Source organism: Fukomys damarensis, unplaced genomic scaffold (assembly GCF_012274545.1).
Source record: "Fukomys damarensis isolate Sample0158 unplaced genomic scaffold, DMR_v1.0_HiC HiC_scaffold_36, whole genome shotgun sequence".
In the NCBI taxonomy this organism is placed as follows: Eukaryota; Metazoa; Chordata; class Mammalia; order Rodentia; family Bathyergidae; genus Fukomys; species Fukomys damarensis.
Window position 1 is genome coordinate 37,635,052 of NW_022900948.1, and position 24,996 is coordinate 37,660,047.

The 24,996-nt window shown below is 41.0% G+C and overlaps 1 protein-coding gene across 3 annotated transcripts in view; it reads right to left on the minus strand.

Annotated features, from left to right (window-relative positions):
- The window catches only part of Ttll11 (tubulin tyrosine ligase like 11), a 240,698-nt gene that overhangs the window by 180,542 nt on the left and 35,160 nt on the right, over positions 1 to 24,996 (minus strand). The window contains exons 2-4 of one of the 3 annotated variants that reach the window (XM_010602956.1): positions 11,429 to 11,525; positions 7,230 to 7,388; positions 5,608 to 5,741 (exon numbers count right to left, since the gene is read on the minus strand). In XM_010602956.1, the coding sequence (XP_010601258.1) occupies positions 5,608 to 5,739 (132 nt within the window). In that variant the 5' untranslated portion in view covers positions 5,740 to 5,741; positions 7,230 to 7,388; positions 11,429 to 11,525. Of the gene's footprint in view, positions 1 to 5,607; positions 5,742 to 7,229; positions 7,392 to 11,428; positions 11,526 to 24,996 lie in introns of all 3 variants that reach the window. The other 2 variants (XM_010602955.1, XM_033759047.1) reach the window with 2 other exon arrangements.

The window sequence follows — 24,996 nt, forward strand, 5'->3', positions numbered from 1 at the left end:
TACCACAGTGACATATGTACACCTATGTTTATAGCAGCACAGTCTGTAATAGCTAAAACTTGGAAACAGCCCATTTGCCCATCGATTGGAGACTGGATAAAGAAGATGTGGTTTTTCTATAAAATGGAATATTACTCATCCATAAAGAATGAGAAATTAGACTCATTCATATGAAAATGGATACATATTGAGGATATACTCCTAAGTGAAATAAATAAGTCACAATGTGAAATGGGAAGCAAGGGGCTAAAGGTGTAGGGAAGGTGGGATGGGTAGGGGAAGGGTAATAAGGGAAAAGAAAAAAATGTGAGAAAACAAAAAGATGGAAATAAAGTGTTTGTAAATGGGGAGGGGAGGAGGGGGTGAAGGGAGGGCAGGGACAAGGGGAAAAATGAGAACCAAGACCTGTCGTGTAGAGGTACAAGATCCCAACAATGAATGTAACTGTACTGTATCCCTAAAATGTACCAATAATTATTTAATAAAAATAATAATTAAATAAGCAGTTTATTTTATGGCAGATGTATCTCAAAAAAGCTGTCTCTTTAAAAATACAAGACGAGCGGGTGTGGTGGCATGGGCCTGCAATCCCTGCACTAGGGAGGCTGAGGCAGGGGGATCTTCATAAATTTGAGGCCAGCCTGAGCTACATAGTGAGTTCAAGGCCAGACTGAATCACATAGCAAGACCCTAACTCAAACAAACAAAGTAACAAACAAATAATACAAGATGGGCGATTTGTATAATCTAAAAATATCTCCTCACAAAACAGTGATGTAAAAGATAAAAAGTATTACTAACAGACACTACTTTAAGTGACCACGTTAATGCCACCAGGAGTATGACAATGACATCGGTTCCTCCTGCTAGGCTGCATTGAGGTCACATCACTTTTGTAATATTCTTGCCCAAACTGCATATTCTAAACCTAATGATGAGAAACATCAGATGGAAACAAATTGATTATCACCCTTTTAAACGGACAATACCTGGAGGTACTTCACGTGAGTCAAGGTCATGAGAGACAGAGACGGAATGAGGAGCTGTAACATCCTGGGAGACTAAGGAGAAGGGACCACTAGATGCAGGCAGAGGTCACAGAGTGGATTCTGTAGCAGAAAAGAACATCAATAGACCAAAGGCAAAACCCAAATACAATGCACAGATTATTTAATAATGTGTCAATGTTAATGACCCAGTTCCACTAATTATATAAATGTTAATAGTAGGAAGTTGCACAAAGGGCATTAAAAGGGAACGAACCAATTTTTATAACTTCAGAAATCCTTAAAACCAAAGGAAAACACTACCAGATGGAATCCCAGAGCTACACGAAAGAATGGAAATTGTAAATATAGGGTGAGTGGAAAAGACAAATATACTTGCTCTTCAGGTTTTTTTTTTTTAAGATAATCAACTTTGCAAAGCACAAAATATTTTAAAAGTACAGTATTCTGGAGTTAGAAGTAAAATACATGATGGAAGAACATAGGATGGGGTAGGAATAAAGGTACACTGCTGTAAAATGTTTATATTTTGCCTGAAATATGTAACACTTAGTAAATGTGGCAACTTAAAGATGTATTCTAAACCCTGGGGTCAAGGATGAGGAAAATACCAGAGAACATTTTAAAAATAGGTAGAGCTAATAAACCCAAAAATGAGACAAAAGAAAAGGTTAAGATATTCAACTAATCCAAACAAGATAAAGAGAAAAGAAATGGCAAAATTGTAAATGCGAATCCAGCACTTACATCACATTAAACGTAAATGGACTACACGTACTAATGCAAAGGCAGAGATTTTCACAGTGTAAGAAAGACAACAACCTAAGTATATGCTGTCAACAAGAAGTATTCTTTTTTTTTCTCTCATTGGGTTTATTGGTACTTTGTAGGTATACAGTAGTTGCCTTTATCATTGGGATCTGGTACCTTTACATGATGTATCTTGGTTCTTATTTTTTCCTCAACCCCACACCCTCCCTTCACCCACTCCATCCTTCCCTAATTACAAAGACATTGTTTCCATTTTTTTCCATTTCTCATATTTTTTTCTTTTCCCTAACAAGAAGTATTCTTTAAAACTGCAAGCCAGGCGTGATGGCGCATGCCTGTAATCCCAGCACTCAGGAGGCTGAGGCAGGAGGATCACTGTGAGTTCAAGACCAGCCTGGGCTACATAGTGAGTTCCAGGTCAGTCTCAACTACATAGTGAGACCCTGTCTCAGAAAACCAAAAACAAAAACAAAAACAAAAAAAACTGCAGCTAGGTTGAAAATAAAAGAATGGTAAGAGCTATACCATGCAAATGCTAATATGGCCTAACAGGCATTTATAGTATCATTCATAGGACCAATAATTCTAGAATACAAATTATTTTAAGTGTATGTGAAATATATTCACCAAAATGCTCTCTATATATGTATATGTATGCTTATATATCAATACATTTAAATGTTTGAGATAATAATATTCCCTCTGATGTTAACAAAATTGAATTAGAAATCAATAAAAATCATTGGACAATCTTAGATTGTCGTAAAAATTAATGCGATCCTAACTTATCCATGGGCAAAAGAGAAATCCCAAGGCAAATAGGAGAACATTTTGAACTGAATAATGGTGTAAATTTAATATATAAAGATTTCTGGGATGCACTAAAAAAACAGTGCTTAGAAGAAAATCTATTGCTTTAAGGTTTGAAAATTAATGATCTTTGGTTCATGCTTTTTAAGAAAGAAGAGCAAATTACACAGAGAAGAAGTGAAAGAAGGAAATTTTAATAAGAAGAAATCAATGATATATAAATTAGGCAAACAATAAAATTGTTTTTTAAAAGACCAATAATTTTAATAAACCTTTAGCTAGATTGATCATTTAGAAAAGAGAAAGTCTTCCTGTAAAATTATTTTTAAAACTTAGAAAAAAATAAAAATAAAAAAGAGAAATTCTAAGCCAGGTATGGTGCTATATGCCTGTAGCTACTTTAGAGGCCAAGGCAAAGGGATTCCAAGTTAGAGCCCAGCCTGTGCAACTTTGCAAGACCTGTTCTCAAAAATAAAAAAGTAAAGGGAGCTGGGGTTGTAGCCCAGTGCCTCCTAGGTTCAGTCCCCTGAGAGGGAAAAGGAGATAATTAATATTAGCAATAGGACTATTTTTAAATATTCCATGTCAATAAACTGGACAACGTAGATATAGAAGGACTAATTCCTTGAAAGCCACAAGATACCTCAATCTTCTAAAACACTAATTCATAACTGCAAATATTTAAATAATGTGTGTATAATAATACACACATAAAAGACAAATGTAGAATATATAAAGAACCTATGACTTCCAAATAAAATGACAGTAATGGTGAGCAAAACTTTTGAATATATACGTAACAAGAGAACATATTTAAATGTCCCAAAAGTACACAAAAAGTTACTATCTAGCCATCAGAGATGTATAAATTAAAACCATAAAACAATGTAAGTTTACATCTACCAGAATGTCAACAGTTTTAAAAACTAACAATATAGAGTTCTAGCAATGATGTGGAACAATTATAACTCTTACACATTGTCCCTGAGATGTACAGTGACTTGGAATTGCTTGTATGAAGTCTGGCATTTTTTATAAGGTTAAACATACACATATCATGTGATCAAAAAATTCCACTCATAAATATTTCCCAAAGAGAGAAAACATAAACATATCTTTAAAGTGCCTTTTTAAAAAGACAAGATCTCGCTATTTAGTCCAGGCTGGCCTCAAACTCATAGTGATCCTCCTGCCTCGGCCTCCCGAGTACTGGGACAACAGATGTGCACCACCACACCTAGCCCAAAATGACTTGCATATGAACAATCATGGCAGCTTTATTTATAACATTCCAAACTGGAAATAACCCAGATGTCCATCAACTGCTGAAAGGATATAAACAAATTGTGGTGTATTCACACAATGGAATATCATTCAGCAATAAAAATACAAAGCACTGATACACACATATGAAACAGATTCATCTCAAAAACGCAATCCTAAGAGGAAAAAAAAAAGATTCAGAATAGTAGATATGATATGGTTCCATTTATATGAGTTTCTTGATCAGGCCAAACTAATCTATAAAGAAAATACAGACCAGTGGTTGCCGGGAGAGGAGATTAGGGGAGTCGACTGTAAAGGGGCCCAAAGGGACTTTAGGAAAGGCTGATGGATGTGCTCTTGGCACTTACTAGATCTTTTTTTTTTTAATGGAGGATCGAACTCAGAACCTTGCACTTTCCAGGCAGGCGGCAGAACCACTGAGCCAAACCTCTGACCCTACTTAACTAGATTTTTTTGAAGACAGCTGGATCTCATCTTAACTTGTCCTTGCATAAACGCTAGACACAGATAGCTGCAGAGATGGGGAGGAAAGGGGCTTCACATGGCTACAACCGGGTGAGCAGTCAGAGGACAGGGAAATCGGAGTGAGTACAGGCAACAGCTGGCAGTTATTCTTAAATTAACTTTATTTCAAGTATAATTTGCAAGTGATAGAATGCGTCCAAATTAATAGTTTGATGCATTTTTAACAATGTGTACAGACCCACATGACCACCCCCTCACAGAGCACTTTTTTAAACTCTCACTTCAAGGTGTTTTGTGTTCCATAAATTGTAATTTTATTATAAGTTTTATAATCCAATATGGAAATCAAAACAATACGGAGGCCCTAAAATAAGCTATGATAGCCATAAGTCTTGGAATCAGCTCTAGATTTAAATCTTACTTCTTGAGCATGTCACTAAATTTCTTGAAGCTTTGTTCTCCTCATCCGTAGAGTAGAAGTACTATATCTAAAAAAACCGTTGTAATACTGCTGTGAATATTAAAAGAGCACCTGACATAATGCCTGGAACATGGTATTCGCCCTATCACAGTCATGCAGGCGTTTGTTGCACAGTTAGCCCATAGTATGGGGCGTGGACTGCAGAATTCGCCAAAGGTCTCCCCATGGTGCTATGTGACTGTTAAAGGACGACCAAAGTGGCCATTCTGAGTCCTGCTTCCCTGATGCTTCTATTTTACAGCCAGTAGTGGAGGCGCCAAAGAATTTCATGCTCAAACGCACTGTTTCAAGGTAGAACAGGTGGACCATTTGCGAGTTGATTCTGAAACCATTTTAAAGTAGAACACTTCAAAGATTTCCCTGCTGGGCTGTCACATGTACTCTCTGGCCTTTCAACACAGCCCAGCCGCCCACATTTCATAACACCGGAAGTGGGGGAGACCTGTCCTCTAGGATCCCCCAAATGGCCCCATTCCACTGTGGTCCAGCACCTGCTCGGGCTCCATCTCCCAGCCTCCCAGTGTCCTGACCCCGTGACCCAGTTCCATTTTTTGGCTCTGGCCTGTCTCGTTGTGCCAGGATCCTCTTTCTCAGTCTCCGTACGCATCCCCTAACCTGTTCGGCTGCCTTGATGGCTGCCCACACCTGCTGCACATGGGCGAATGGCTCCTTCAGTCAGGCTTAGCTTCCTAGGGTTCCACCGACCGAGCTCACAGCACACAGAACCCAGGACACAGTTACAAGCATAATATGATTCAAGGGTCATGGGGACAGGGTGCCATCTACCTGAGCAGCAAAGAGCTGGAACTCATCAGGCAGAATCCACGAGCGAGGGTAGAAGTTGTACTCCTCAGGGAAGAGATTCCGCATGATTCTCACTGCTCTGCTCAGAGTAATTTTACGCACCATCTCCGTCATGCCTGGGAAGAAGAGAAGCTGTGAGGTTTGAACAACTGTGGGCCACTAGCTATAAAACAGCTGTTATTTGGGACTTGTGAAACACCCGCCCACCACAGTCACTTTTTCAGGCAGCATTTGAAAAAAACAAAAACAAAAACAAAACAGGTATGAATTATCCCCCACAGTGGAGACTCGTGGTTTGAAAAGGTCTATCAAATTAATGAAAATAGATGGGTGGGTTTCTTTCTCATTGTAAAAATGAAGCGTCAGATTGAAAGGCTGTGTTTTCACCTAGTTTCTTATTCTGTTATTTGTCATCCCGGTGGGTAATGAATAGAGAAATGTTCCCATCTTGTACTTAAAATTTAATGCCCTCTTTAATTTGGGGACAGCGCACATATTTCTATGAGTCCTTCTATCTTGTACCCTAGAGAATATTACCCAATGGACGCTGGTGACATTCTGAGAAGCTTAATTAAGTTGTTTTGTTTTAATCTTTCATGGATATTAAAGGTATAAGAAAGAAAACTACACATTTCAGCATAAAAGTCTGTCTCCTTGAATCAAGGACAGGAAATGGAAAGGATATGTAATATCACAATTTAGAGTTTAAAGGGGAAAATGCGACCCGCAGTTGCTCTTCCATTGAAAAGTACCGACGTTGACATGGATCAGCTGTCATTAGTTTGCCCAAAGGTACTTAAATGTCTCACTTAAAAAAAACACCTAAAAGGATGGCAGTCTTTTTTTTCCTTTTAACATCATTAGTAATTCTGACAAGAGAAGAAACCGAGTATATATCTCAGTAATGCTTCAGCAAATGGGTGAAAATTATTGTGAATTTTAGCCTGCTTATTTCCTAAGGCAAAAATCACTGCTAAAAATGGGGGCTAAAAATAGCTTCTCCCCTGAAAGAGACTACACATGAAGTTCCTTACTGACACTAGAAATTTGCCTAGCAAAGTTTTATTTAGTAGAAAGACGTCCATGTCAGCTTCGAACAGCCAAATTATCACACATTCCAAATGGGCCCAGTGCCCTTTTTCAGGAGACAGTGAATCCACATAACCAACATCTTGCTTCCCCCAAAATGTTAAAAAAGAAAGAAAGAAAAAGAAAAAAAGAGCAATAAATCAAAAGGTCACAGCTTCGCGGTGTCAGCACCTAGTTTGTCAGCTCCTTTGTAGAAGGGTATAGAGTAGGATTAAATGAGAAATAGAAGAGCTTCAAAGGTTCTGACAATCTGTGTCTAATGTGGACTCCTCACTCTTCAAGTCACTGAGGATACTGTTCTGGGCGTTCCGGGAAATAAGTCTGGAAAATTACAGCTATTTTCTTCATCTGCCCGAAAAATTAGCATTTCGGAATTATAAAACAGTTGAATATGAAGTAAGCAAAACAAAATCTCAACATTTTTGGAACCTTTTAACTTGTATCTGACTAACATTTTAATTATGGTATTAAATTGAAAGCCTTCCAAATGAGCGCTAACGTAGAGCACCTCATACCGAGTAGATGGTGACTCCTGACCACAGATGTGGTACTTCTGCCTTTTAGTGGCTTTTTTACAGGTGCTGTGCAATGGCTCCTGGTGTCCTCTACATTCTTTCCCCACGCCAGCTGACAGATCTGTTTCCAGGTTGACCTTTGTGTCTCCAGGCACTTCTCTGCTGAAAACAGCCAACAAAAGCAGCACCTGTATGGCAAGTGGCTACTTTTCCCCCTCTACTTCCTGCCTGTAGGCTCAATGGCTCATCCCCAGCCCCGCCTGAAAGCCTGTCTCCAGGAGGTACCAGTGTAGACCTCCCTCAAGCCACATACTATCAACATCTGTTCTTCATATCTAAGCTGTGTCTCCACTTGGTGCTGCCGGGGAAAGTCTCTGGCCCCTCACTAGACCCTGTGTGGAAGCAGCTGACATCCCTGCCTCTGCACTGGCTCAGAGGCAGCTGTGATATTGTCATCTTCTCACACTACCACCCTGACAGAGTAGCTGGGTGTCTAACAGAGCCAGGGCACACGTCCCCAGAGGAGATGTGTGAAAGGGAGGTCCCTGCCAGGCTCCCTTCTCTAAGCAGCTGCACCACCTGATGCCTCCCTACCTGGGCTCCTCACTGTGCTCTGGAACTCATTCTGACTTGACGTGAAAGTTGTAGGTCTAACTACCAGCTCCTCTCTGCTCAAAGTTTGACCTCAGCTTTGTGTTCCAATTGGATAAGGAAGCTTTGATATTTCTGTCCAAGGCTCCATTGCTTGATCCCAAATTTCCAAAACCCATGTTTGCTCCAAGTATCTGAGTGGCTGCTTTAGGAATGCACAGAGCTGAGTGCCTTGTTCTCTTCAATGCTTCTCTCTCCATCCTCCCCTGTTTTCCCTAAGCCAACCCAATAGGCTGGACCCTATCTGTGACTTTAGCCCAGGATCTGGGGTCCTGCTAGACTAACAGGCTCCACTGAAGGGGACTACCTACCTAGGTTTCTTGGTAAGATTTAACCCCTGGATGTGCCAAAATGCCAGTTCCTCTATCAGTTGGGCAAACCATCTAACTCAAACTAGAGCTTGGACACCAAGGGCTTGCCTCCCTCCACTTCTTCTGAGGCTTAGGTTTTTCTGTATGTTACTCTGGGGCCACAAGCCCTGGTAGACCTCATCTCCTTGGAGTCAACCGAGGGCCGAACAGCTTGATCCTCAGGCTTGCCCATATAGCCCTACCTATGCCAATGAAAACAAAACAAACTGAGCTGAGTTAGGAGCACTCTGCAATCCAAGTAGCATTTATAACAATAATTCTCAACAAAAACACATTACAGCCACCAAACAACACCCAAATACTTTCAGATTCACTCTCTCCTATTCCCACCACCATTAATCAGTTGATCTTCTGCCTGGATACTTCAGTAGCCTCTTGGCTGTACCTGTTCCCGCATTTGGCCCTCCCATCTATCTCCTCTACATCCCTCTGACTGATCTTTCTAAACCACAAGCTGGCCTGTGTCGTTCTCTGGTTGTAAAATGCTTCCCCGGCTTCCTGTAACTTCCAGCCTGTAACAGTGCTGTTCGTAGGTCCCTAGTTATCATTTCTCCACTGCCCCGTTCACTGGACCTGTTTGAACCATCATGGCCCACTTGGTCTTCACTGAATGAGCCCTGCTCCAAGTGCTACGTGCCTTTGCACCAGCTCTGCTCTATGCCCAGAGGCTCAGTTCCTAAGCAAATCCTTTTCTCCAGAATCTCACTTTGCCTGCCTAACCCACCAAGCTGTCTCTGACATAGCACTTTGCGTTTTACTCTCCTGCACGCCGTTCTCCTTGTCCTTGCACCCCCAGAGCAGTGCTGGCCACCCCCAGAGTTTCTTCGATGAGCCCCTTCTCTCTAAGACAGAAAAGACCCTCCTTGTGATCAGCTCTCAGGTTCCACCTGCAGGTAAGTGCTGCCATACATCTCAGACCAGGAAACTCAGCAAAAACCTACTTTTTATAAGCAGAGAATTGACCATTTTAGACTTTCGTAAACCAAAGACCTATCTAAATCAGATTTTTTTTTCCAGTACTGGGGATTAAACCCTGTCCCTTCACATCGAGCTACCCCAGTCAGATTATTTTTTTAAATACAAAGCCGTAATGCATCAATTAAGCTTAAATAATGTATTCTGAACAGAGAAATTGCCCACAGAAATTAATGAAAGCAAATAAAGTTAACATGAGAGTGCCATACGCGAGAAACCCATTTTTAGAATAATGGGACACGTAAGAGTCAGAGGTAAATGTGGACACACCTGGAGCCAAAGGACAGCCAGTGTTGGAATTGCTCTGCTGCTGGGGATTGTTGTCCATTATAGGGTGGAAAGTACGCAGCACTCTTCAGCTGCCTAGCGGTTCCAGAACCTTTGTCATTAGAGCTCATTAACTGCTGTTAGCCAAGTGAAAAATTACATGTTCCGATCATTGGCGTGTGGAATATGGGATGGGGCAAACTTGCTTCTTTGGAATGCATGTTCTTTTGTCACCTTTCATCAAACTAGTCCTTCAGGAGTATTTCTGTCTATATTTCTAACGTGTTTTTCAAATATAGACCCATAGCTACTCCTTTCCCACTCTGAGCCATGAGATGCAGCATGAACAGTGGAGAAAATATGGATTAGCCTCTTTTGGTAATTCATGTCTCAGGAACTCTGTTCCATTCAAAGAGTTGTTCTCTTCCAAATCGTGTTCTCCCAAAATCTCAAAAAGCGCTTTTAGGAACATCAAAAAGTATCCTTTCTCTGCACAGCAAGACAGAAAATACATCACACTGGTATGCAAAAATCCTGTCTGCAAGAGTCACTCTTTTTCTCTAATAAACGCTTTCTCCTTCCCTGAGGACAAATTTGACCTACTGTTAACTTCCTGTCACTGTTCCCCTAAAAAGCAATACAGGTCAAATGTTAGCTGTATCATTTAGACAACACAGCGGATGGTTAAAACAATCCCTGGTTGTTAAATTGTAAAAATACCTGTAGGAGCCACAGGGCTAGGATTTCCAGAGATCGGTGATTCTTGTAAATTTACACAATCTTTGCATGGAACCTGGAAGCTTGCTGTGGAATGGTTTCAAGAGATGCTTCTTTTTGTGGGGGGATCTAAGCCAAGACAGATGTGAATCTTGCTTCCTTCCTCCTGACCTTTCTCGAGAGGCTCTAGACGAGACCCCAGAACACATGGAAATACTCCACTGAAGGGAAATGCTCCACACTGGCTGGCTGGGAACACTCCGTTTCCTACCGAGAATCCTTCTGAGTGAATCTGAGCAAAGCATGGCCTATGGCAGTGACCTCCATGTGCATATGGCCAAACTAGCTAGTGTGTAGTATGTGGAGAGGTGGTTTTCTTCAACACATGGGATACCATGTTAAAATAAATAAAAATAAACGAAAGTATAAGCTGATTTTCCATTTAATACAAATAAAGATGATATACTATTTAGAGACTATACCTTATATTTAGGTAATTACATGCTGCAATCATGTAGAAATGATAAACATGATTAAGGCTTGGAGGAACTATAGAAAGATTGTTAGTATTTCATTAAAAGTATATAAGGGTGCTAGGTGGGGAGGGGTATCAATATGCAGCTGCTATGAACAGCTTTGTGACACTGAGTCCTCCATGTAGGGAACGTCTCATGGAGATGATGTTACTAGGTAGAAAGCAGGGGCTGCCTACAGTACAATAAGTGTATAATAGTACAGAGACGGGTGCATTTGGCTTTTAAAATGGTACTGCCAACTATGATACTTCAAGAAAGGGAAAAGCTGTTATCTCATTTCTGTGATTTATTCCTTCAGTCTTAGTACTCTGGTTTCCAGTATGAGAAATGTTCTCTGATTTCATTTTGAGAAGACAGTCTTCTCATTAGACCCCCCCCCATACCATATCTATAACCCAACAAGTGAAAATCACATTCTTCCACCAGCAGAATTAGACCAAGAAAGTTTGTCTTTAAGCCTTTGAGAGCCCATCTGCATCCTTAAACCATTAGAGGTTGAAATCCTGATTATCTCTTGTTAACTTCCCTCCCCAGGTAATAGCAGCACAGCAGAACTCAAGCTGTGATGGCCAATTAGGAGTCCTCAAGTGTGATCTTAAAACAATGTCATGTTTTTGCATAAGAGCTACTCTGAGACTAGGCCCTAGAAACGCTTGCAAATGCTAACAATAACAGCAGATACCTGGAAACTTGTTCACTTGACCAGAGAATATGTCATTGTCGTGAAATGAAACTCCATGCCAGTAGATGTCACAAGGCAAGCGTCGGCCAAATGGGAACTAGAAAAAGTAGGGGGGAAAAGTGATTAATAAGAAGATCGGTGGCCACACGGGGTGTCTTTTATGTACAAATTCCTGACACCTGGCATGAATCACATGATTTAATCCTCAAAACAAGCATGAGAGGCAGATGACACCCTTCCCCATTTTATAGATGAAGAAATAGATTTAGACAGGTTTATAACATGCTCAGAGCATTAGAGTTCTGATTCCATGTGTCAGACACTATATATACCACTGGCTTTCCAAGCACCATTTCACTTTAATCCTCACGCCTACCCCATAAAGAATTATTTTACTGATTAAAAACTCTAGGCTGGGAGAGGTAATTTGACATGCCCTGGGTCACACGGAGCTGATAAGGGGAAGAATCAAGATTTGAATCCAGGCCTTTCTAAATTCCCTTTCTCTGAAAATTGCAACTCTCAATCCAGCCCCCAAAGAATAAGTTTTCAAAGCCACTCTTCACTCTCTTGTCTTTCCTCTCCCTTTCCTCTTGTTTCTCTCTCTCTCTCCTTCCCCCCACCCTCACAAGGGCAAGATATATTTCCAGTACCTCAAACAGTTCCTGGAACTCAGTAGAGACCTTTTGAATTAATAAAAGAACAGGCCTGGAGTGGTCATCTGACTCAAGATGAGGTAACCAGATTCTGACTTCCAGGAATGTAGGCTGCCTGGCAGCCTCCACTGACCCTTGAACTAGGAGCAATAAAAAAGCAGAGCTGGGCAGCTATGTCTGGCTGTGCACAGAAAGAAACAACAGTAGCCACTGGGAGAGAAGAAAGGAGAAAATGTGGAGAGAAAAGAGGTGATGAAACCATGTAGTCTGGAAACACACATGCAGTGACCTCCATTCTGGGGCTTCCAGGTCCTAGGCCCAGGCCCTTGTGAGCCTGGCTGTCCCTCCTGCCTTGGGTCCTACAGAATGGCTTGTAACCTGAAGACATGTTTTGACATTCTAGAATCCCTTTGTGCAATCTATATGGCTTGGATTATTTGCGGCCAAAAAAATCTCTCACTGAGACAAAAGGGTCTGTTCTTTCTAGTACACCCTGCCAATTCTCAAAGTTATTTTAAAAAATATGTATTTACAGGATGTGCTTTCTAAATCTGTCACCCAGATGACCTTGGTAAAGGGGAAAAGTGAGGACACACTAGCTCAAAAAGTCCAAATGGAGACAAGTCCCAAATGCGTTAAATAAAATTATTTGATTTTCCCATTCTTAGACTACTATAGTTAATCAGAATTTTTATCTACTCCAACTTGAGGGGATAAGTTCCAATGAAAGAACATGGCATGACTAATGAAATAGTGGTGACTCCATGGTTTCGAACCATTCCAAATTAAACAGAAGGCAAACAGACTCCAGCCCTTTAAATCAGTTGCATTATTTCAAAGCAGTGCCAAAGTAAGGCATATGTTGCATACTCTGTTAGCATTAACAACTTCCATCTATAATTCAAAGCATTTCACTCATTTTCTGTGCATCCAATGGGCTGTAAGTTATTTATTCAGTAGTCATAAAAACAAGAGATACAACGTATGTTATTTTATTCCAGCTGTTATGTGCTCATACTGAGAAGGGAAAGATAACCATAGAGGTGTTACTAACACCCAGAATTATCCAAGGAAAGTGTAGTAAGATCAAAGTGGTCTTTTTGCCCATGAGTGTCCAACCCCTACTCCCTGTCAGTGGGCAAAATGAAGACATATCTTCATCCTACTAATTGCCCTTCAATACTTTCCATCCTCATGAACACCAACTCAACACCCACCACTCAGAAGTACCAGTAGTTCATTAAGTTTTGAGAAGTGACCTTTCTTTAACAGTTATCCATTTAATCAATATGTGCCCGACACTGTGCCAGGGGCTCGGAAGAGAGAGGCACAGAATTTTAAACAGGTCCCAGGAATTCATCATCCTACCTCCTTTTAATCTCCTTTAAAAACTGTTTGCATATACAGGTAACATCACACTCAGTGGTAGAAGACTGAAAGATGTTCCTCTTAAGATCAGGAATAAAAGAAGGAATGCAACTTTCACCACTTCTAGTCGATGTAGTATTAGCTGTTCAAGCTAGAGTAATAGGAAAAAGAAAGAAAGAAAAGCAAAGGAAGAAGTAAAAATTATCTTTGTTTATAGAGGACCTGACCTCATATGTAGAAACCCCTAAAATAATCCACACAAAACTGTTAAAAATAATGAATGAGTCAGAAAAGTTGCAGGATTGCAAATCAACATGTAAAAATCAGTGACAATGAACAATCCAAAAAAGGAAATTCAGAAAAGCTCTATTCATGATAAGATCGATAATGATAAAACACTTACAAACTGAGGGGATGAAAGACCTATACACTGAAACCAACAAAATATTCCCAAAAGACTACTGAAGGCACCAAAAATGTTTTCCCTATGGGACATTCCACATCCATAGATTGAAAGATGTAGTATTGTTTAAGATGTTAACACCACCCAAAGTGATTCTGCAGATTCCATGCAGTACCAAAATTCCCATAACTTTTAGGGGGAGATATAGAAAAATAATCTCAAAACTCACGCAGGATTGGAAGAAACCCCAAATACTCAGCTTTTGAAATAGAACAAAGTTGGAGATCTCATGTCTCTTGATGTCCACACTAAAAACAAAGCTACCTTTTGATAGGACAATGAGATGTCACTGCGCATTTGCAACCTATTATACTCGCAAAAAATTGAAAACACTGGCAACATCAAACACGGACAAGGATATGAAGCAACACAAGCTCATTCGTTTATGATAGGAATGAAAAATGGCACTGCCATTCTGGAAGATAGTTTGGCAGTTCCTTACAAAACTAGACATACTCTTACCATACGATCCAGCAGTTGTACTCCTTGACGTTTATTCAAGTGAGTTGAAAACATGTCCACACAAAACCCCAAACATGAATGTTTATAGCAGCTGCATTTGTAATTGCCAAACCTTGAAAGCAGCCGAGATGGTGTTTAGGGAGTGATGACTGGATAAAATGTGCTACATACAGACAATAAAATATTATTCAGTGCTAAAGAGAAATAAGCTGTCAAGCCACGAATAGACATGGAGGAGCCATAAATATCTATTACTAAATGAAAGAAGCCAATTAGAAAAGGCTACATACTGCATGATTCCCAACTCTATAGCACTCTGGGAAAAAGGCAAAACTATGGGGGCAGTCTATAAGAGTCCAGGAAAAAAATACGTGGATGCCAGAGTGTGGAAAGGAGAAAGGGATTAATGGGCAAGGCACAAATGATTTTCAAGGCAGTGAAACGACTCTGATAATGCAATATTCATTTTACAAAATTCATAGAACATAAAACACCAAGAGAGAACCCATTACTTTGGGTAATCATGGAGTATGGATATAGTTTCACCAGTTATAATAAATGTACCACTCTGTTGCAGGATGCTGATGTTGGGAAAGGCTACAGGAAGGGGGGCCTGGCAAGAGATATATGGAAAATCACTGCATCTCCTGCTCAATTTTACCGTGAATGCAACACTGCTTTAAAAATAATAAATAATAATCCAGGCATGGTGTTGAGCGTCTGTAATCTGAGGCTGAAGCTAAGGCAGGAGGAATGTGAGTGCAAGGCCTGCATAGGTGACTTAATGAGACTCTGTCTCAAAAACAAATAAAAATACGATATAAAAAGCCAGTGTGGTATCAGTATAAAGACCAATGGAACAGGATAACTCAGAAATAAGCCCTAGCATATACATCGACAAGGGCGACAACTCAGTACATGGGGAAAGGTCATTTTTTTTACCAACTGGTGCTGGATAAACTGGATATTCACATTTGAAAGGAATGAATTTGAATGTTTATACCACATACAAAATTTACCTCAAAATGGATCGAAATAAGAGCTAAAACTACTATTAAAACCCATGAGCAGAAAATAGGGGGAAAGCTTCATTGCATTGGGTTTGGTAGTGATTTCTTAGATCTGACACCAAAGGCAACAAAAGGAAAATGATAAATCAATTAAACATCAAAATTAAAATTTTTTAATCAAAAGGACCAAACTGAGTATGGACAGAGTGAAAAGAAAACTATGAAATGCAAGTAAGTATTTGAAAATCACAAGGTCTTAATATTCAAAATCTATTTTAAGACTTCTACAACTCAAGAACAAAATATGTCATTTAAAAATGGGCAAAAGTCTCAGAGACATTTCTCCAAACATCATATACTCATAGCCAATGAGAGTATAAAAAGATGCTAATCATTTAGATAATATCACTCGTCATTAGGAAAGTACAAATCACAAGCTCTAGACTCTACTTCGTATCCATTAAGATAACTATTGTCAAAAACAAAAACCCACAGGCAATAACAAGTGTTTATAAGGATATAGAGAAACTGGAACCCTTGTGGACTGGGAATAGAGACAGCTGCTGTGCAAAACAAAATTATCGGATGATATGACAGTTTCACTTCTGTGTGTACACCCAAAATCATGAAAGCGTGGATAGGAGCAGCATTAGTCATAAGAGCCGAAAAGTGGAACTAGCCTATGCTTATCTACAGATGAGGAATACACAGTATGGTACATACATAAAGTGGAACGTTATTCACCCTTAAAATGCAAGGAGGTTCTGACATATGCTACAACATGAATGAGCCTGGAATACATCATGCTAAATGAAACAAGCCAGGCAGAAAAGGTCCAATATTGTCTGGTTCCATTTACACAAGGTAACTGAAGTTGTCAGATTCACAGAGACAGCAATACAATGGTGGTTGCCAGGGGCTAGGGGCGAAGAGAGTGTGGAGCTAGTGTCTAATAGGTACAGAAAAGCTTAGAAAAATGGAAAGGTTCTGGAGGTGGATGGCGGTGATGTGGTTTAATAGTGAGTGTTCGCAGTGCCACTAAACTGCATCCTAAAGACAGTACATTTTACATCATATCTATTTTACCACATTAAAAAGAAAACAAAAACTGCTAAAGCTTCCTGAGGCTGAAGGGCTATTTGTGGCTCTCGTCTGAGCTCTGTAGCTTGGAAAGTTGCTCAGATCTTCATGGAGCAATGGGACACCGGCCTATTGTCCTTAGACCATCTCCCTATCTTGCTTGTGGTCAACACCAGCCTCCCAGTTATCTGGGTTCTGAATCTGGGCATTATTTTTCTTTTTCTCTTCTTCAGATCCTTTTGGAAAAAGCAGTAGATTTAGAGTCAGGCCTGATGGTTCTCAATGTGCCTCTGTCACTCACAAGCTGTGAGTGACAAACTACTTACTTAAACCTCTACATCCTTAACAGATAAAAATGAAGAGAACTGCAAGACAGTAATGAGAACCATCCAAGGATACAGAAATGAAAATGCTTTGTATGTGGCACATAACAGCACAAATCAGAGTTCAATTATTAATCTGTTTACTCATTAAATGTCGATTAAGTACTCACTATTGCACAAGGTGTCTCCAGTGTCAAAAACACAATGGAGGCATATCTAAGAGAAAGAGCTGAATCAAAAAGTCACTCAGTAAATCATGCTAAGGGCTATGAAAGGAAGTCCAGAGAGCAACCAGTGCACAGAGGGACCTTGTTACATCTGTAGGCTCTGAGAAGACCCCCTGTGCCAGACGGCCATGTCCTTTTGCCTCGGACAGTCTCAGGGTACGCCTGCTTCCCCAGTGTTATTATTAAAGTGCCCCCATTCACTTCCAACAATCTCCCACTTTGGCCATAGATTACATGGTGGTCCTGTTCCTGACCAAGGGCTATTTGAGCTGAGTTTACAAGAAAAAGAAACAAGGGAGGAAGAGTGTTATAGACAAACACGTGAAAGCCCAGAGGAAGCACAGATCACGGCACGTGAAAGCCGGAAGGAAGGTCAGGGTGGCTAGGGCACAGGGACAAGAAGAAAGCAGCGTGAGATATGGCTTCAATAGAGGCCAGCTCAGGTAGGGCTGTCCCTACGATCTGAGCACAGGGTCAGCAGGACCGGGAGGGGGCGCATAGTGAGCTGTCTTTGAGAAAGGAATCAGAGAGAAGGGGAGTGGGAACTATAAAAAGCAAAGGCCAGGGAAGTCTTGAAGTCTTGAAGACTAAGGGAGTGGTGAAGGGCCAAGAGGTACAGCAAGACCAGAATGACGCACCACCCACCAGGTACAGTGACACAGAGCCCCCTGGACATGTGAGCCCGTGCCCATCGCCTTCCGGAGCCCCCACCATCTTGCTGCAATGTTTACAATTCCCCTGTACTGACAAATAATAGACTCGCTGAGAGAGAAATTAGGGAAACAATTCCTTTCACAAGAGCATGCAAAAAAAATGAAGTATCTAGGAATCAGTCTAACTAAAGAAGCAAAAGACTTCTACACCGAAAACTACAGCACTCTGAAAAAAAAGATTGAAGAGGATATAAGAAAATGGAAAATGAAAACAACACTGAGATTCCACCTCACCCCACAAAGAATGGCTGCTAGCAAGAAATCACACAACAACAAATACTGGCGGGGTTATGGGGAGATAGGAACCCTTCTCCATTGTTGGTGGGAGTGTGGACTGGTGCAACCACTATGGAAATCAACATGGAGATACCTCAAAGAGCTGGGATTAGAGGTTCCATTTGACCAAGCCATAGCTCTGCTGGGTATCTTTCCAAAAGAATTAAAAGAATCATATCACAGTGATACATGCACACCTATGTTTATAGCAGCACAGTTTGTAATAGCTAAAACTTGAAAACAGCCCTTTTGTCCATCGGTTGGAGACTAGATAAAGAAGATGTGGTTTTTCTCTAAAATGGAATACTACTCAGCCATAAAGAATGAGAAATTAGAGTCATTCATAGGAAAATGGATACATTTTGAGGATCTACTCCTAAGTGAAATAAATAAGCCTCACATGTGTAAATACCAAATAGTTTCTCTGGTGTGAAAAAATGTAGTAGTACTCAAAATCCTAATGGGATAATTGACAGTGTGAAATAGGAAGAAAATGGCTAAAGGTGTAGGGAAAGTGTGAAGTGTTAGGGAAGGGGAATAAGGGAAAACAAAAAAATGTGAGAAAATGAAAAAATGGAATTAAAGTATTTTTAAATGGGGAGAGGAGGAGGGGGTGAAGGGAGGGTAGGGACAAGGGGAAAAAATGAGAACCAAGACCTGTCATGTAAAGGTACAAGATCCCAGTAATGAATGTAACTGTACTGTATACCTAGAATGTACCAATAAACTCAATTAAAAAAAAAAAAACAAAATGGAAAGATATCCCATGCTCCTGGGTAGGAAGAATCAACATAGTGAAAGTGGCCATACTACCAAAACTGCTATACAGATTCAATGCAATACCAATTGAAATCCCAACACTATACTTCACAGAACTAGAAAAAATAATCAAAAATTCATTTGGAACCAGAAGAGACCTAGAATAGCAAAAGCCATCCTAGGCAACAGAGACATGGCAGCGGGTATAACAATTCCCAATTTGAAAATATACTACAAAACCCCTGTGATAAAAACAGCATGGTACTGGCAAAGAAATGGACCTGAGGATCAGTGGAATAGATTGGAAGACACAAAAACAAGTCCAGATGCACTCAGCTACCTCATCTTTGACAAAGGAGCCAACCATCTTTGCTGGAGGCAAGATAGCCTCTTTAATAAATGGTGTTGGAAATACTGGACTTCAACCTGCCAAAGATTAAAACTGGACCGTTATCTTTCACCATGCACTAAACTAAAATCCAAGTGGATTAAAGATCTAAATATTAAAACACAAAAACAAGTCCAGATGCACTCAGCTACCTCATCTTTGACAAAGGAGCCAACCATCTTTGCTGGAGGCAAGATAGCCTCTTTAATAAATGGTGTTGGAAATACTGGACTTCAACCTGCCAAAGATTAAAACTGGACCGTTATCTTTCACCATGCACTAAACTAAAATCCAAGTGGATTAAAGATCTAAATATTAAAAAAGAGTCACACTTTGCTGGAAGATACATGATGCAAAAATGGGCATCCGAAATAAACAGACATTTCTCAAAGAAGTGAAAGCAGCAAGTAAATATACGAAAAAATGTTCCACATCAGTGGTCATTCAAGAGATGCAGATGAAAACAACACTGAGATTCCACCTCACTCCACAAAGAATGGCTGTTATCAGGAAATCAACCAATAACAAATGCTGGTGGGGTTGTGGGGAGAAAGGAACCCTTCTCCATTGTTGGTGGGAGTGCAGACTGGTGCAACCACTATGGAAATCAACATGCAGATACCTCAAAGAGCTGGGGTTAAAGGTTCCATTTGACCCAGCCATCCCTCTGCTGGGTATCTTTCCAAAAGAATTAAAAGAATCATATCACGGTGATATATGCGCACCTATGTTCATAGCAGCACAGTCTGTAATAGCTAAAACTTGGAAACAGCCCATTTGCCCATCAGTTGGAAAGTGGATAAAGATGTGGTTTTTCTATAAAATGGAATACTACTCAGCCATAAAGAATGAGAAATTAGATTCATTCATAAGAAAATGGATATATATTGAGGATATACTCCTAAGTGAAATAAATGAGTCCCACATGTGTAAATACCAAATAGTTTCTCTGGTGTGAAAAACTATAATGGTACATAAGATCCTAACGATATAATTGACATGTGAAATAGGGACAAAAGGGCTAGACGTGTAGTGGAAGTGGGAAGGGTAGGGGAAAGCTAATAAAGAAAAGAAAAAAATGAAAAAATGGAAATAAAGTATTTTTAAATAGAGAAGGGAGGAGTGGGTGAAGGGAGGGCAAGGATAAGGGGAAAAAAATGAGAACCAAGACCTGTCATGTAAAGGTACAAGATCCCAATGATGAATGTAACCGTACTGTATACCTAAACTGTACCAATAAACTCAATGAGAAAATAAACAACAATTTCCCTATACTGTTCTATCATTTCATCATTCCATTCATATCCCTACCTCCCTCATAACACTGAATTGCCTGAATTCAACATATTTTCCTCAGTTCCCTTGCTAGCCACTTGTCTAGTGGATCCTAGGCCCACAAGGAAATTAGGAGTCATAATTCTGAGACTCACCCCTGGCACCTCCTCCTTCCTCAATACCCAGCTGCTCAGTAAGTCCCAAGTTTGTTTCCTAATTTATTTTTTAACCCCCTCCTTAATTCCCTTAGTCCTGGGTTCATCTCTCACCTGGACAAAGTTACACCAGCCTCCTCCCCTCCTCCCTCACCCTCCACAGCACCTGACCTGCAGTGCTTGGAGAGGTTTGTATTTTTCACTGCAACTTTAACCTAGTCACTCTTGCTTACACCTCCCCAGTGCCTCCCCAAAGACCACAGGATCAAGGTTGAGCTCCGAGCCTTCCCTGAGAAATGCTTCACAAACTCCCCTCTGTCCCTTGCCCACCTCAGGCTGGGCCACCTACACCTTGGGCTGAGTCACAGTCACTGTCACATGACTTTGATACTTTAGGGATATAGCACTTTCCCATCTGCAGATGGGTTTCTCTGTGTAGCTCCTTCTGCCTGGGATCTTCTGACTCCCTGAAGTTGTCCCCCAGCTCCCTTTTCTCTGTGGCCTCTGTCTCAATACCCATCACAGTCCTTTCTGTAAATCTGCCTGCTCACCTCTGTGTGAACTCTTAGAGGGCAAAGACAGTCAGGTGGTCACTCACCTTTGTATTCCTAACACCAACTTTTCAATGCACTGTGGGCTTTGTGTTTAACTTTGTTGTGAACACAAATCCCTTTGAGACTCTCCCTGGAAAAGCACGCAAACACGCACAACTTTTCCATACCATTTTAGATCTGAAGACCCCTAAAAGCCTCTAGTTGATCATATTATTAGCAATGAGTGAATGAACTTACAAAGGGCAGCTACTCAAACACACACTGTCATCATCCTTATTCAAGGTGGCATTTATGAGGTGGGTGTGATGGCACACACCTATAACCCCAGCATGCTGGGAAGCTGAGGCAGAAGAATTACAAATTCAAACTCAGTCTGGGCTATTTAGCAATTTAGTGAGACCCTATTTCAAAATTAAAAATAAAAAAAAAGGTCTGAGGATGTAGATCAGGGTGAAATTCCTACGTTCAATCCTTAGTACCCCTCCCCCAAAAAGTTTGCATTTACGTAACATTCATTTATATCTCTGAATTAAGCACGTTATAGGGGTTATCTCACTGAATCCTCACAACAGTCATTTGAGAAAGTAGTACTACCAATGTACAGATGAGTTCGCCAAGGCCTTGAGAGAATAAATAACTTCCTCAAGGCACACAGCTATCAGAGCAGAGTCAGAACCAAACCCAGGGCTGCCTGGCTCCAAAGCCCATGCACTTAGCCACTTGCTCTTATTTGAGTGAGCATCCTGCAAAGGTTCATGTGTTGCAACCTTGCTGTCTGGGGTGGGGTGGGGGTGGGATCTGAGAGTTGTGGCCTGGTAGGGGTCCTTAGGTCACCAGGGGTGTCCCCCAGTGGAGATTGTGGGACTCTCCCAGGGCTCTTGCAGCTTCCTGGCTCCTGATAAGAACATTTTGCTCTGCCATTTGCTCCCAACCACTGCCATCCGGAGCTCCCACCAGAGGTCCACAGCAATGAGGCTGCCCAATCTTGGACAGAAACTCCAGAACCTTGAACTAAACAACCTTTTTATCTTTATAAGCCTCAGGTATTTTGTTACAGTAATATAAAGCTGACTAATACACCAGTACACACTGTTTTCACCTGGTTGCCGTATGGCTATGGTTATATTGGTCACACATAAATTGCTGTACCCAACCAACCCTTACCCTACACACTTCTATGTTTTTCACAAAGGAAATCCCTTTCTCAGGGCATACACCTGGGTGGACCCAATCTTTCTCCTTCTTAACCTGAAGGACTAAAAACACACTTGCAAAATAGGCTCAGACATGAACTGAAACCATGAAATGTCCTGTGAGCATATTTGTGCTTAAGGGAATAATAACGATGTTCAGGTCTCCTCTAATGGCCCAAAGAGCAAGTTCAAACCCCACCCCCTGGGGGTTTTGTAAAATGAAATTTCACAGTGAATGCTGATAAAAGCACAATTCACATTTCTGTACTTTGTGAATGATTTCCTTCATAAAGTTTCTTTATGAACAGAGAATCTTTCAAGTTGCTGGAGATAAAAGTGGAAAATATGCTTTGATATAGGCGAGTGTATGCAAAAGGCATCAATGGGAAAATGATCCAAACTGGTGGCTCTAAAAGTGAGTGACCCAAAGTCCAGCAAGGGAACACGGGGAGGACGTGGTGGTCAGAATTCCAGACTTGGACAAAGAAGATGCTGGATAAGACTCCAACCCACCACAATCCACCCCGGGACCTTAGCATGGTGGCTTTGTGCCTCTAGGATCCAGCAGCTCACATAGACCTGAGGAAAACAGCAGCAATAAAGTCTGTCTGCCTCCCACGGCCGCTCTGTGGACTCTGGAAATGCATAGAAAAGCGTTCTGTAAATAGTAAATTGCTCTTTCATATGTAGGTTATTATTTTTAGTGTCCAAGGAAATCAACCCATTGAGCAATTTCAATTAAAAAAGAAGCCAATCAAATACTGAGTATCATTAGTACAGCGCTTGATTAAGGAGGCTGTGGACATCTGTGCTCCAGAAACCTCCCGATGTCCATGGCAGAGTAGTAGATTCCCCTCCAGGGTTCCCTCTGCACTCTGGGGTCGCCCAAGTACAGCCACCTCCTGCGAGGCATTTAAGTTCACATGCCCGCCACCTCCGCCAGACAGAAGGCTTCAGGGTAGAGGCTTTCTCTTCTTCCTACCTTTTCCTCAACCTGCACATCTATGGTTAGTAGCCTCCAATGATCCCTGCCTCCTGGAATCCATGACCTTGTGTGCCCTCTCCTACATTTCACAGGCTTGGTCCATGTAACCAACAGCATATGGCACAAGTGATAGGATGTCATGTTCAGAATTAGAATATCTTTATAAAAAGCCTAGCTACTTCTGTCTTGGTCTATGGCTTCCTCCTCCTCCTTCTCCTCCTCCTCCTCCTTCTCCTTTCTTCCCTTCCTTCCACTCTTCTTCCTCCTCTCCTACCTCTTCCTCTCCCCCAGTTTGCTTTTGGAATGCCTGGGAAGAGACCTGTATGTAAGGAAATAAGAGCCTTAGACCAACTCAAGGTTTCAGAGGCAGTGGCTTTGCCCAACAGCTCAACTGTAGCATCCAGAGAGGTCCTAGAGTAGAATCATTCACTGAGCCCCTCAGATTCCAAACACTCAAAACTGTGTGAGATAATAAATGCTGTTATTTTAAGCTAAGTGCCAGGGAAGTTTGTTTCACAGCAATAGATAAGGAATATACCATCTCAGCTTTAGAACAAGATCATACACAGAGATAGCATTTTGGGCATAAAATGATATAAAATGAATATACTGTATCTTTATAATATAAAGTCAGTCTCCAACTTACTAACATTTGAGTTGTGTGAACTTTTACAGGTATATTGTATAAGACTCACTTTGTTGGCTTATGAATGAATCCAACTTACAAACAATTCTCGAAGAACAGAACTTGTTTGTAAGCCAGGAACTTCCTGGAATGAAAATAATGTGCAGGACTTAACTATCTATGGACCACTATGTGGCAGATGTCTTACATATACGTCTCCATTATGCAGGTAAAGAAATAGAATCCCATTGCTAATTAGTGGCAAGCCCAGAATTTGAAGCCAGGTTGATCTACTATATTTCCAAAGATTGTTCTTTCAATTCTAAGCTAAATGGATTGATACATGGACGGATGGACCAATTGACCTATGGGGAAAACAAGCACATACAGCCAACAGTTGTGGTTCATACCTCAAGAAAGATGTCATAAATTTATTTAATATAGTTGCTGTCTTGGCATCAGTTTTCAGATCTGATGTAAGTCATTTGGAACTCAGTTGTACCCAGTCACTTTTGACCTAGTTAAAAGTGTTGGCTGTAACATAACCTGCATGATGCTCATCCCACTGATGCAAATGCAAACATATCCCATGGCTGCTGAGCATAAAACCAGATGATCAATACCAGAGTCCTATAACTAAACTCCCTTTCTTTGATGATTAATCTTGACTGCCAACCTGGTTGGACTGAGAGAGCATAAAGAGGAGTGGTCTAGTTGGAAGGTATAGGTCACTCGTGGTGTGACCTTGAGAGTGTATCAAAACAGCCCAAGTCCCTTTCAAGCCTGAAAGACAAGAGTTCAGCTCGGCCCTCTTTTCTTTCGCTCACACCTCAGCTACTCCCAGACAGATGGCAAGAGCCAGCCGCCCAGCTGAGGGCCACAGAGAGATACCAGGCTGCCTTCTGCTGTGGGAAATGGAGCTGATGAGAAGGCCAGATAGCTCCCTGATCATAGAATCTCTGGGGGGATGGGTGGGGAAGCCCATTGGTGGGGAAACCCACTGGTGGAGCAATTCCTTGGGAACAACCATGACAACTCGATCAGGTTGTTGGAAGC